Genomic DNA, 13,149 nt, shown 5'->3' on the forward strand with positions numbered 1-13,149 from the left:
TGTGTCTGTGTGTGTGGTTGAAGCGAGTGAGACGAGGGCACGCGTACACTCTCCCATTAATTCGTCCACGAGCACAACTTTGCCTGGGAGAGTTACGCGACACCGTTGGAGCAACACGTGTGTGTGTGTGGTCCTGTCTCTCCTTTGCCAGCTGCAGGCTTCTCTCTCTTCTCCGTTTCCTCTTTTCCTTTTCTTTCTTGTATGTCGCTCAGGCTTTGTTGAATGAAAAGCGAGAGGCTTTCACACCGGCGTTGTGTGCTGTGGCGGTGGGCTTGCCATCTAGGTGAGCCCCCTCCCCCCCCCCTCCCCGACGCTCGCACCTTCTTCGCGCCGCAGCGAACCCCCGCCATGCGTGAGCCGGCCGACGCCTTCTACCTGCGTGCCCCCCGTCAGCGCAAGGAAGAGAAGTAACAAAAGAAAAGGCAATAATCATGAAAAAAAAACAGTCCAGCTACGTCCATGCAGGCACAAGTCATCTACCCGGGTGCTTTTGTTATTATTACTAGTGCGCTGCATCATGCAGCGATGCTCAAGAGGAGAATAACTCAGCCAGTTCTGTGACAAAGACCAACGAGAGAGTGCATTGGCGCGACCCCGCCTTGAAGTGGTGTTGTAAAATCTTACAATTTCAAGCGCTTCTTCTTGATGTCGTTCGTTCTACGTACTTCGCCTATCACTTCGCATTCAGCGCCTCCTTACCTCCTCCCTCCACGCCTCTGTTCGATGCTTTCTTTTCTATATATATATTTCTGCTCGTCTTTGCTGAAGCAGGCGGAGAAGTATCGAGGGAACAGCAAGGAAGAGGGCGGATAGCACGCCTCACCTTTTCCGGGACGGGTTCTGCAGTACACCTCTCTCTCTCTCTTCAACACGCCGCAGTATTGACGGCGTTCTCTTTTGGTGTTGTTAGTATCCCTATTGTGACTATTATTATTTCCCAACGTTAGCCAGGACAAATACACATATATATATATATATATACTTACCTTCACAATGTTGAGTCTCCTGCTGGAGCTTTTCGTCAGTGTCGTGCTGTGCGGCGCGCTCGTCTTCTTCGCCTTTCTCAACGCCCCTGTGGAAGCCGGCACCGGCAGCGACGACGAAGGCACCGCCAGCGCAGTCGACGGCGCCTACGAGCTCGCCCTTCTGCCGCCGCAGGACCTCCCGCTCTTCACGGTGCTCTCCAGGTACGTGGCGCTGGGCGAGGACACCGTGTGCGGCACCGCCTACCGCTGGCTGCTCATGAGCGCACTGCACTACGCCGCGCGGGAGGTCTACAGCGACGAGCACCTGCGCGAGTGGGGCGGCAGCGGCGACGGCGTCGGGGAGACGGAAGTCGAGCGCGGTGCAAGTAGCGAGGAGAAGAGCAACAGCGGTAGTGGCAGTACGGTAGAGGTGGCAGCTCAGCAGCGTCGCTCGCGGAGGCGGCACCGTCGCGGCGGCCCGCCCACCTCCACCGCAGCCCCCATGCCGCTGCGCTACGAGAGCGCGCACTGGGTCAATGTCTTGCTGCGTTGGGCCGCCTTCCTCTCCCTCGGCGGGGGCACCGTGACGCCGGACGTGTGGACCGACCACCTGCTCTTTTACACGGAGCGGGGACTCGCGGCGGTGAACGACGGCTACGCCAAAAAGATGCGAGTGCGGGCGGCACAGACGCGCGTGGTTGCCAGTCAACTGGCTGATGCACAGCAGCAGCAAAGAGAGAGCTCGCCGCTGGCTTTTCATGCGCCGCAGCAGCGCCTCCCGTCCTCCTCCGCCAACGCCGCTGCTGCCTCACCGTTTACCGCGTCCAAATCGGTGGTGCGGGTGGAGTTGCTCGAGCTGGGCGCCGGGCTACTGGGCGGTCCTGCGCGGGAGGTGCGTCGTCCGCAGCTGAGCACCGGAGATGGGCTCTTCCACGGAGTGGGCAGGGGACCCTCTGGAGGGCCGGACGCGTCTGGTCAGCCCGGAAGCTTTTCTCCGTCTCTCTCAGCCAGTCCTACAGCCACAGGAGGCGGGGTCGGTGCAGGTCCATCAGCCGCCGCCGTGAACGCCAACAACCACGCTAATGTTTGCGCCACGGGCAGCACCAACTCCAACAGCCCACCGCTGTCCAGTACCCACTCGACACCGACGCCGAACGCGCAACCGCCGCCGCTTCACACCTCCGCGGGTGTCCTTCTCTCCAGCTCCATGGCGGGCATCAGCAGCGCGCTTGCGGATGTTGTGTCGTCCGCCACGACGGGAAATGCAGGCAGCACGAACCGCAGCTCCGGGGTTGGTGGCGGCGAGGGTGGCGTTGGTGGGAGCGGCGGCGACTACGCCACTGCATGTGGGAGTGGCACTGGGCTGACGATGGCAGGTGCGGGGGCGCAGCTCGGGGTTGTCCTGCCGCGCGTGGAGGGCGATGTGATATCTGTGGAGCAGCCCTACACCAGCGAGGCCACCGCCACCTTCTCCTCTGCTGCTGCTGCCGGGGCAGAGTCCTCTTCTACCAACGTGAAGGCCAACGCCAGTTCGAACAGCAGTCATCGGTCACTGCCGCCTCCCCCGTTGACGCCGCTTCGCTGCTTCGCTGTTCCGCTGCTTTACGAGGACCAGCGCTTCCATCTGCGCCTGGGCTGCTGCCTCCCGCTGGGCGCGCTGCTCCCGGTGTCGCTATGCGTGCCGCCAGACGTCCTCACGCTCGACTGCGCCGTGGCCGTGCGCCGAGTCATCTTCAACGGGCACCTCTACGCCGCCCTGCACGGGCCCCGCGTGGAGCTGAGCTTCCCGGTCGCGCCGCAGTTCACTGCCGTGGTGGAGGTGATGCCGGACTACGCCGGTGGTCTCCGGGAGGCACACATCGGCAACAGCAGTGGTGGGTCCTACAGTGGTCTCCGTAGTGGCGGTGGTGGGGGAATGCCGCCACTGTCGTCCGTGGTGGGGGCAGCACGCACACTTGGCCACACCTTCACTGCCGTCAACACGACGCGTAACGAGACGACCGCCATGCGAGAAGGCGGCGGCGGCGGTCTCCGCAGAAAGGAGCCGAGTCCGCCAGCCCGGCCACCGCTGCCACCCTTCACGCTGTACCCAACCGGCTGTCACCTGAACAGTGGCGGCTGTGGTCTACACGCGACGACGACGACGACGGCGCCAACGACCGGCACGTCGAGCATCAACGAACGGAACGAGAATGTGCAGGAGGTGGTGCTGCTGGCGGTGCGACGGCTTATTCAGTCCCTCACCTATCCCAATGTGCTGGCAGGTGAGCTCGTGTGTGCACCAGGAGGTTATGGGAATGACGATAATGGTGGTGGTGATGGCAGCCCTGCGGGCAGTGCGCTGTCGATGCGGTGGAAGCGCACCTCGGCGAGTCTGCCGCTACGCATGTGAGGGAAGCGAGAGGAGGGAAAAACCAAGAAAAGAAACGGCAGGAGTGTGCGGCGGGGTGTTCATCGGACCCCCCTTCGTGCTGATGTCTTTTTGTTGCTGCGCGATCGGCCGTTGAGCCTTTCCTTTCTTCGTTTGTTTACTCCTCGTCGAAAGCCCGGACCTGGCTGCTGCTAAACCGTATGGCCTCTGTTTGCGACGCCCGTTGCGTCACACAAGCTCTATTTTTCTGACGTTGATGTTCTCTCTACTTCCCGAAGAAGACTCGGACGCGGCAGGACAAGGGTCGATTCTGTGGACCTTCAAGGGTGCTCAGAATGAACACTCCTATTGTGACCCAACGGTCTTCTTTGGCAGTCTCCAGTGCGGGTCTTCCCCCGCGCGGTGCCGCTACGCATTCGGCTTTGCGCTTACATATTTCTACGTAACTCCACCCTCCATCTTGCTCTTTTCTCCTCCCACGTAGCGCACGACATTAACGCAGCGGAAGCACACCCCGTCAAAGCACTGGGGCGGCGGCAACACCGTTCCTGAAGCAACTAGAGATCAACCAAAACAAAAGGTCCAAACGAAGGCTTCCCTTTCCCGCCTGACCGAAGCCCACCTCTTCCTTCTCCATCACGTTATATAGTGCTGCCAGCACACCTCTGTTCACTCGCATAGATCTGTAGAACCAAACACCATCCAATAAGCCGCACGAACGTTTCGACGCCACCTCCGCATAGACGCACATCGCAACGCTGCGATTGCAAGAGTATCACTATTTAGGCAGCGATCTTTGTTTTCTCCTTCTTCCCTCGCTGCCTTTCTTTGTTTATTAATTCGATGAAGGTGTTTTGCCGCTTTGCGCCATCCAACGGCCCGGTATCGGCCCTCGACGTACGCAGCCGCGACGCGCCGCTGCTGCTGCTGCGTGCGGAGGGACAGCCGCTCACCACGTCCGCCACAACCACTACGGGGACTCGCGTGCATCTAGCCGATCCTGTCACCCTCAGCAAGGCAGCCTTCAGCTGCGACGGCGTCTTTCTTCCTCTTGGGACGGCGAAAGACGTATCAGCGCGGCCTCAGGCGCAGCCACCACAGCAGCAGCAGCAGCAAGAGCTGCTCTACACCTCCACATGTCGGTGTTTGCTGGAGTCCGTCGCACCAACACCGGAGCGGGTGTCGCCGTCACTTGTATCCGCAGCGACCGCACGAGGACACGTTCCACGGCGTATTTACCTTGCCTACGGGCAGACCGCCAGCGGCAAGACCTACAGCCTCTTCGGGGAAGCCCCCGCCCGTCAGGGCAGGCGAGACGGTCTTCCTCCTGCCGCCGGTGTGGTGCCGCGCTACCTTTTCGATGTGTTCCGCTCCAGTGTGTTTGTGGATGTGTCATGCTTTGAGGTGTATAATGAGGTGACCACCGACCTCGTCGCGCTCTCCACCACGCTGGCAGCCGCACGAGCCGGCAGCGGCGTGCACCGTGGACGCTGCGGTTCTGCGCGTCAACCAGCAGCGGCGCTTCAGCAGGAGCAGGCGTCGGTGTGGGCGGCCCACCGCCTTTACCACGACGAGCAGGGGGACGGGGAGGATGACTTCTCCGTGCAAAGCATCAGCATCGGTGGTAGTCCTCGCGTTGCACTCACCAATGTGTCCTCGCAGGCCTCGCAGGAGGAGTTCGGCAGTCCATCCGCGGCGCCGTTTGTCAAGACGGAGTATAAAGCGACGGAGAAGCAGCAGGTGTTGCGGTCGGTGGAGCGGGCTCGATGCACGTCCTTTTCGGAGGCGCAGGCGGTGCTGCACGCCCTCCTCACCCTTCGCCGGGAATGCGCGACAAGTCAGAACCAACGCTCCTCGCGCGGCCACCTTGTGTTTCGGGTGGAGGTGTACACGCCGATGGCAACAGCGGAGGAGGACGGGTGGGTGCTGCAGCACGAGACTGCCTTTGTCGACCTCGCCGGCTCAGAGAGCGGACGACTCACAGAAGGTGATCCATCTTCTTTGAACGAACAGTATGTTGCTGCTGCTGCCGCCGCTGCTGGTCACCACCGTCGTCGCGGCCGTTCCTCCGGGCCAGCGTCGCTCCACAATGACAGTCTCCTCTCCACCTCCCGCGCGAGCAGTCAGCACAGTCGCATCTCTCACGAGAGCTCCGTGCACTCCGCCGGGTCATCGCGGCAGAGCACCAGCAGCAACACCAGCAGGGACGGTGTGGCGGCGTATCACCGGTACTTACTGCACCCGCCGCAAGAGGAAGACGGCAGGGCCCTGCGTGCGCGACGCCTGCGCGAGACGCAGTGCATCAACGCGAGTCTGCTGGCGCTGCGAAAGGTGTTTCGAGCCCTCTACGAAGCGACGAAGCTAACTCGGTCATACAACGCGTTGGTGTCGAGGCACGGCGCCGGGCTGCCCAGGCGTCCGCCGCTGCACCACGCGCCCTTTAAAGACAGCGCGCTCACGGCCATTCTTCAACCCTTTCTCCTCCCACAAGCTGCCTCGCCGACGGGCACGCAGGATCCATCGCAGCAGCAGCAGCAACAGCCGAGCACAATGGTAGGTGTGCAAGTGGTGCTACTCGTGTGCTGCTCCAGCTGCTCCGCCGACTTCTACGAGACGGTCGCATCGCTGCGACTGGGGGCGGAGGCGACGGCGGTGAACCCCGAGGTGGTGCTGCGTGCGCTGCCCGTGCAACGACGGGAGCAGCAGCAAGAAGAGGATCATCGACTGAATGTGTTGAAAGTGCAGGGCGACAACGGTGGTGGTTTTGGTGAGGCACGTCGCTCGCGGAGGACAGCGGCAGGACCGCAGCCCCTCTTTCGCAGCGCATCGGCGCCCAATCGACCACTGCTGTTGCTGTCAGAGTCAGCGGGGGCGCCGTACGCCGTGGATGAACACGCAGGCGGCAACCGCTACGATGACGACGACGGAGACGCAGCATCCGGGCAGCGAAGAGCGGACAGCAGCAGCGATCTTCGTGGTAAAGGGAAAGGGAAAGAGATGTGGGGTCCACAACGCACGTCAGCAGCAGCAGCTACAGTACCGGTGCCACAACCGGCAGGCCACACGCATGGCAGCGGCAAGAGTTGTAGCTGTGGCTATGTAGAAGAAGTGACGCAGCTGCGGGAGGAAGTGCAGCGCTACAAGGGCACCGCACAGCAGCTGTACAAGCAGTGCAAGTCCCTCTGCGAGAGCTACGACGAGTGCGTGGAGGAACTGGGGAAGTGCCGCGCCGCGGTGGCTGCAAAGGATGCGCAGATCGCAGAGCTGAAAAGGCGACTGGCCTCCGCTGTCGACGTGACTGGTCCGTGTCGAGCCGCACGCCTCGACTCTCCTCCGCCCCCTCCCCTCCCCTCTCCCCTCACCAAACACAGCAACGCTACGAGGGAAGTACCCGCCGGGCCGTCTACGCCGACAAGGAACGATGCCCTTGTGCCGCCGCCCCGTGGGACGGAAGGATCGTCATCGCCGGCTGCACGGTCGCCGGGGTGCTCCTCCAACGTCGCACGCTCAAAGCAGCAGCTGCGGCAGGAGGAACCGCTTTACGAAATGGGCCGCATCTCACGGGAGGCCGCGACAGCCGGACGAACCGCCGGCGCGCAGGCAGCAGTGGGGACAGGAACGAGATCGGAAGGGCGAGGGACGACAATAACAGCGGCGTCAGCGAGACCTTCGCGGTCTCGCGGGATGACGAGCTCCACTGCGCGGGAGGAAAGCGCGCGTTGTTTGGTGAGTCTCTCGCCTTTCTCCACTGCATCTGTAACAGCTGTTGCTGCTGCATCTTCCGCGTCTGCTGCCGTGGCCGGGGAGGCAGCGGAGGAGCGCGAAGATGAAGCAGCTGAAGACGAGCCGGAAGAAACGGAAGGCGCAGACGAGGCGAAGAGGTCACGCGAGCGCAGTGCGGAGGATGACCTTGATGTTCCTCCCTCCTCTTTCTCTAGTGTGCACGCAAACCCTTCCGCGTTCGACGGTTCGTCGAAAGGAAAGGAAAACGCTCAGGATGTCGACCGGAGCACGATACACGCAAGACAACAGCAGAAGGCGCGTTCCATCATGAACGCCCTCCTCGCACGGCAGATTTTTCCTCTCGCGGAGCCACACGCCACCGCTTTGCCTTCCGCTCCCGCTCGTGAGAACTCACCCTCGCCGCTGCTACCGACGCTTACGGCCCACGGCACCACCGCCACCACCCCCGCAAACACGGCGAAGGGACCGCTGCAGTCAGTGATGATAAATTCTTCAATAAATCCACCGTGTCCATCCTGCCGCAACGCGCGCTCCTCGACATCCGTGCCGGTGCACGTCGGCAGCAGTGGCGCCACCGCCTCGTCCACGACCGCGTCGGAGGAGGCGCAGCGCAGTTCGAGCGGTGAGGGACGAGTAATAGAAGTTGAAGTTGAAGACGCGACGGCGGCGGTTACCGTGCTGGAGCAGCGTACGCCGTCTGTGAAAGACAGCGAATCGGCTGGTCGTGTTGCTCAAGCAGCAGCAGCAGCAGTAGTTGCAGTCGAAAGGGCGATGCCAACAAACGGTAGCCGTCAACCACAGGAGAGCGCAGCTTGCTCTTCTCTTCAACTGTCAGCTGACGTCCAGCAGGCCGGTTCCCGTGCGTCTCGAAGTCCCACCACGTCTGCCCAAGTCACCATCGTCTCAATGGACCGAGGCGAGGAAACCCGCTGCACCGAAAACGAAGCGTTGCGAGAAATCGTCATCGCCTTTCCTGGGAGTCCGGCGGGCCGCGCCGCGGTAAACTCGCAAGGCAGCACGCGGCGTTCGAGGAGCACCGTTTACGCCGCCCTGCTGCCGCCGTCGCCAAGCCGCAGCCCCGCTGGCAGCCGCTCGCCGTCCTTAGATGCGGCTCCACCAAGCACCTGCGACGTGCTGCAGTTGTGAGTCGTGCCGACATATATTGGAAAGGGAAAGGTGAATGGACGTCAAGTAGATCAGCAGCGGCTCTCCTGTGTGTGTGCGTGTGTGCGTGTGTATAAAGAGAGAAAGAACGATTGCTGCCGTCGCGCCGTAGATAGAGTCAAGAATTCGCAATGAATTGCAATAACGCAACTCCAAAAACATGAGAATCGAAAACAAATGCGCTCGCGGAGGACTCCGTCCTGTTGCTGCCTTTCCAGCTGCGTTCATCCCCCTCGCTTGCTGGATCGCGACGAGATCTCGCCACAACCGATTTCCTCCCTCTCCATCACCGCTGCTCCCTTCGTGCTGTCTTTTCGTTTTGACTTGATTGTGTCCTTCTTTCTGCAGCGCTCATACACAAAGCCTGCGCTTCACTCCGGGCCCGCGTTAACGCTCATCCGCGGCGGTTTTTATGATTCATAGCAAACACGCACACGCAAAAGTCATGACCTTTGTCTTCGAGGCGTGCGAGCTGCCCTTCGATGCTGTCACGGAGGCTTACGCCCGCCACCTCGATGACCTCCTCCCCACCCACGACCTCACGCACCTACCGCTGTGGGACCGCTGCATGCTCGCGGCGGTACTGCCGGTGGTCTTACAACGAGGGCAGGCAGTTGTGGGGGTGGACCCGTCGGGGCGGCAAGACGCATCCAGCAGGAATAATGGTAATAGTAATAATAACAGCAGGGAAGAGGCCGATGCCTGTGCGTCTGCGCACGACGGCGGCGACGTCGCGGATGCCGCGGCGGATCAGCAGATTGCGTCTTCGCAGCGGAATGCGCTGCGCCGACCGGACTCGCCCTCCGGACTCCCCGCGGCAGCGGCGACGCTTTCGGATATTGAAGTTGCGTTGATCATCGTACGTCAGCTAGATGAGCTGGAGGTGGTCCACGACACCATTGTGAGTACACGCAAAGCCCAGCAATCTACCGCAGACGAGCTGACTGCTTCTGATGCTGTCGGTACCCGTCAGCCGCAGAAAACGTCGGAGGATATTATGATTGAGCAGCTCCTGCAGGAGCGCTTTAGTGAAACGGCGCCTTTCCTTCCCGACAGCGACGACGAAAGCGGCGAGCGGGCGAGTGAAGCGGACGCAAGCGTGGTGGACGTCGCGATGTGCTTTACAGCCAATGGGGAGAGTTTGGGGATTGGGTCGTCTGCCGTGTTTGGTGGCCACGGCTACCATCCTTGATGGCGTGTAGGCGATGGGTACTGGTGCGATGTACTCGATGGTGGCTCTTTACATTATTATTGTACTTATATACTTTTTTTTTTGCGTAGTCTGCGAACTGACGACTTCATGAAGCTCTTCTTTGACAAAGAAGGTCAGTGAAGGGAGGACAGAAGGCGTTCAATAGAGCAGAACACTTGAGTGGCTGGGCTTTGATCGCCTCCAACGCGCGTTTACGCATTACGTGTCTTTGCCATGCCGGTGTCCTTTCCGTGTCGCGGCATCGCGTGCTTCTTTACCTTCCTCACTGTCCCCGCCTCGTCAACTCAATCCTTCTCCACACCAACAACAACAACAATGAGAAGAAGCAGCTACTACTTCAGCCTGCATTACCTGTCGTATTGCTGTTACCATCACTACGGTGGTGTCGTCTGATTGGTGCGTCACGCAACGCAGGTTGGTGCCATTGAGGTCTCTCTCTCGCTCTAAGTATATTCTACGAGAGTCTACAAAGAGGGAAAGGGGTGTGCAACGAGCTTGCTTATCTTTCTTCCGCGGGTGCCACTCAGCTGTCGCCCCCTTGCGTGTGCGCTCTTACGCCTGACCGGTGAGCCTTACTAGCACAGCTGCTGTTTCTAAAGGAGACAGAAGGGAAATAACCACTGGGCAGTTCGAGAAGAAGGCGCGAAGGAAACGAACAGTAAGCGAAGACTCAAAGAGCAGCGGCGCGTCATCGCCGACGCCTTTGACGGGTTTGTTTTTCTTGTTGTTGGCGGTGAAGACACACAGAGCAAAAAAAAAAGGTCGGTTCCACGGCAGGCCTTCTCCTTCCCTTCTCTCCCGTGCGAATGTACGGGGCGCCGACGTGTTAGCGACCGTCCGCTCTTTCTGTCGTTGTTGTTTGGCACATGAGGGGCAATGAGAGAGAGAGAGAGCGAGAGAGCAAACAAACAAAACAAACATACTCTCCCCTCTCCTGCCTTTTGTTGATGCAGACGTCCTCTTCGCACTCCTCCTCCCTCGCAGTAGCGAACGGCCGCGCTGACGAGGTGGACGGCGCTGACCGCGTCAAGTCGGTCGTGGTCGTTGATGTAGACGAAGAAAGGGAAGGGATTGCGGCTGTCGGCTGCAGCAGCGCGAAGCTTCGTCACGACGGCAACAGCAATGGTAGCAGCGCTGGCTCGCCCCTGACGCCCAGCACGGTGGAAAGCGGTCCCGAGGATCCCACACCTCAGCAACCTCAGAGCGGGCGACAACAAGTGCAGCGCAGCCGCAACGCAGCAGATGCGCAGCCGTCCTCCAGCGCGCCACCCTCGCAGCAGGGAGTCCTGACGACGTCTTCCATGGTTTCACCCAGCTCCGCTTCTAGCCCAGTGGACACAAGGTCACACGTTCTTCGTGTGGATCTGTCTGCTGCCGGTGGCGGTGCCCTTGCGCCGAGGCGGCTTGCACGCACCTTACACCTGCAACCTGCCTCCGCCCAAGGCCCGTTCACCGCATCGTTCTCGTCGCCATCAATGCCGCCGCACGCTCAAGGAGAGCAGAACCCAACGCAGCCGGCGGAGGACGCTCCCCCGGCAAAGCGGCTGCGCCTGTCGCTCACGACAGCAGCAGCAGCGGCAGCGGCCACCACCACGACCACCGCACCGCCTTCGACGGCATTTGTAGACCCCCACGAGGCGCCCACCGCTGTCAACTCCACTGGACGGAGACGTGTGCTGCGCCTCACACCCGCTGTCACCGCTTCGGCCTCCATGGCGGATGTCCGTCGCCACGCACCGCTGGGGGCCTCCCCGCCGGTGGAGGCGAAGGCGAACGATGAGCAGAGCCGGCAGAATGAGAAGGACACGCAAGCGCTCAGCTGCAGCTCCACCGCCGTCACGGTCGCAGCCAACCCTACAAACACGGACGGTATTGTGGCTGCTTCCGTAGATGTTCCTCCTGCCACTGTTGCTGATGTGACTGTTGCTGCGACGGCCTCAGCGCCTGCCCCTTCTCCACACCCGCCCCCGTCCACTGCTGAGGGGCCGACGCGACCGACGCCTATTCTCATTGACGCGAGTCCCCCGCAAGAAGAAGGTGCCGGCAGTGCTGTGATGGCAGCAGGAACGAATGCGCCGACGGCCGAGGCTTCCCCACATCAACGGCAACAGCAGCAAGTGTTGGTGCTGCCGCAGCCTTCCTTCTCCTCCGTCGCGACGACGACGGCGGGCAGTCCGTCAGGGGCAGCCGGGGGTTCCATCTTCCCCCGTCTGCGCTCCCTCACCCCGCAGCCCTACGCCACCACACAGGGCTCCCCACGACGGCGCCACCGCTTCGTGAACGTGAACCTGCCCTCCGCCCCACCCCCGCCGCAGACGGAGCTCTTCCGCACCTTCCAGCGCACCGTGCGGGATGTCTACGACGTCCACGAGCGGCTCAGCGAGGGCACCTACGGGGAGGTGTTTAAGGGAGTCGACAAGCGCACCGGGGCGCTGGTGGCCCTGAAGCGCTTGAAGACGCTCAGCTCGCACCAGGGCTTTCCGCAGACGTCGCTGCGGGAGGTCATTGCGTTGCGGCACATTCAAAACCAGCGCGAGCGCCTCGAAGCGCGGCAGCGGCAGGGCGGTCCGGCGAAGGCGGCCGTGTCCGACCCGCTCGCTGAAGTCGCCCAGCTCTGCGACGTGCTCGTCTTTGACCGTCAACAGCCGGACATCGTCCTGGTCTTTGCCTACGCCAGCGCCAGCCTCGCCGGTCTGCTGCGGCGGCAGTTCATCTTCTCCCCCGCAGAGCTGGCGTACGTGATGAAGAAACTGCTCACTGCGGTGCGCAAGCTGCATGAGATGTCCATCATCCACCGCGACATCAAGTCGGACAATGTCCTCCTTACGAGCGACGCGGAGGTGCAGCTGACGGACTTCGGCCTCTGCTCCATCGTCGGTGCTGGCGGGGTCGCCGCGTGGCGCACTCCCAGCGTCATCACACTGGCCTACCGACCGCCAGAGATGCTGCTGGGCAGCACCGCCTACGATGAGAAGGTGGATGTGTGGTCCGTGGGGTGTTTGCTGGCCCAGCTCTACCTCTACGAACCGCCGTTTTATCGCCACCGTGCGCTGCAGCGGCCAAATCAGCCAGGACAACCGCAGCAGCAGCGCACGGCGGCAACGGAGTTGGAGCAGCTGTCCCGCATTACGGAAGTGCTAGGCCCGCTGCCGCCTGTCCGGGTATTTCGCCCAGACGCCTGTCAGCACATGCGTGTGTTGGAGCAGCTGGAGCAGCAAGGAAAGCTGGCGGAGGCCGGAAAGGCAGCCCAACCCGCCAACTGGGGAAAGCTGCAGAGCCTCTTCGAGCCTAGCTTTCTGTACCAGCAGTTCCACGGCTTCCGTGGCTGGTTCGAGGCCGAGGTGCAGCGGGCACGGCACCAGCCCCCGCCGCGGCGCCCCAGTCAGGCTGCGTTAGATGTCCTGTGTGCTGCCCTGCAGCTGGACCCGCAGCAGCGGCCGTCGGCGGCGGAGCTGCTGCGCATGCCGTACTTCACCACCCTGGATGACGCCCCGCTGCTGGGGGCCTACCAGCGCCCTTTGGCCGTTACACCCGAGAGGGAAGAGGAGGTGCGGCGGGGCCTCGTGCTGAAGGTGCAGCGCTGCGGGGACAGCCACACGCAGCGGCGGCCGCACTAATAGCAAATAGGTATCTCGTGCCGCGAGAGGGAGACTCGTTTTGTGGTGGTCGGCTCGCCGTGTTCCCCGTCCCTC

General features: G+C 61.8%; 4 protein-coding genes across 5 annotated transcripts; all 4 read left to right on the forward strand.

Annotated features, from left to right (window-relative positions):
• Positions 1-766: 766 nt before the first annotated feature.
• On the forward strand, positions 767-3,357 carry ABB37_06891 (hypothetical protein; the record flags this gene model as incomplete). Of its 2 annotated transcripts, none has more annotated exons than XM_015805331.1 (1): positions 767-3,357. In XM_015805331.1, the coding sequence occupies exon 1, from the start codon at positions 994-996 to the stop codon at positions 3,355-3,357; it is 2,364 nt and encodes a 787-aa protein (XP_015655944.1). In that variant the 5' UTR covers positions 767-993. The 2 variants fall into 2 exon arrangements, with proteins under 2 accessions (XP_015655944.1, XP_015655945.1); XM_015805332.1 differs by having other exon boundaries at positions 770-3,357.
• A 461-nt stretch (positions 3,358-3,818) lies between these two features.
• Positions 3,819-8,226, forward strand: ABB37_06892 (putative kinesin; the record flags this gene model as incomplete). Its single annotated transcript, XM_015805333.1, has 1 exon — positions 3,819-8,226. Exon 1 carries the CDS (start codon positions 4,180-4,182, stop codon positions 8,224-8,226), a length of 4,047 nt encoding a protein of 1,348 aa, XP_015655946.1. The 5' UTR covers positions 3,819-4,179.
• A 364-nt stretch (positions 8,227-8,590) lies between these two features.
• On the forward strand, positions 8,591-9,436 carry ABB37_06893 (hypothetical protein; the record flags this gene model as incomplete). Its single annotated transcript, XM_015805334.1, has 1 exon — positions 8,591-9,436. The coding sequence occupies exon 1, from the start codon at positions 8,690-8,692 to the stop codon at positions 9,434-9,436; it is 747 nt and encodes a 248-aa protein (XP_015655947.1). The 5' UTR covers positions 8,591-8,689.
• A 342-nt stretch (positions 9,437-9,778) lies between these two features.
• Positions 9,779-13,074, forward strand: ABB37_06894 (putative Protein kinase; the record flags this gene model as incomplete). Its single annotated transcript, XM_015805335.1, has 1 exon — positions 9,779-13,074. The coding sequence occupies exon 1, from the start codon at positions 10,405-10,407 to the stop codon at positions 13,072-13,074; it is 2,670 nt and encodes an 889-aa protein (XP_015655948.1). The 5' UTR covers positions 9,779-10,404.
• Between the last annotated feature and the right edge of the window lie 75 nt (positions 13,075-13,149).

The sequence above is a fragment of the Leptomonas pyrrhocoris genome (assembly GCF_001293395.1).
Source record: "Leptomonas pyrrhocoris isolate H10 chromosome Unknown, whole genome shotgun sequence".
Classification (NCBI taxonomy): domain Eukaryota; phylum Euglenozoa; class Kinetoplastea; order Trypanosomatida; family Trypanosomatidae; genus Leptomonas; species Leptomonas pyrrhocoris.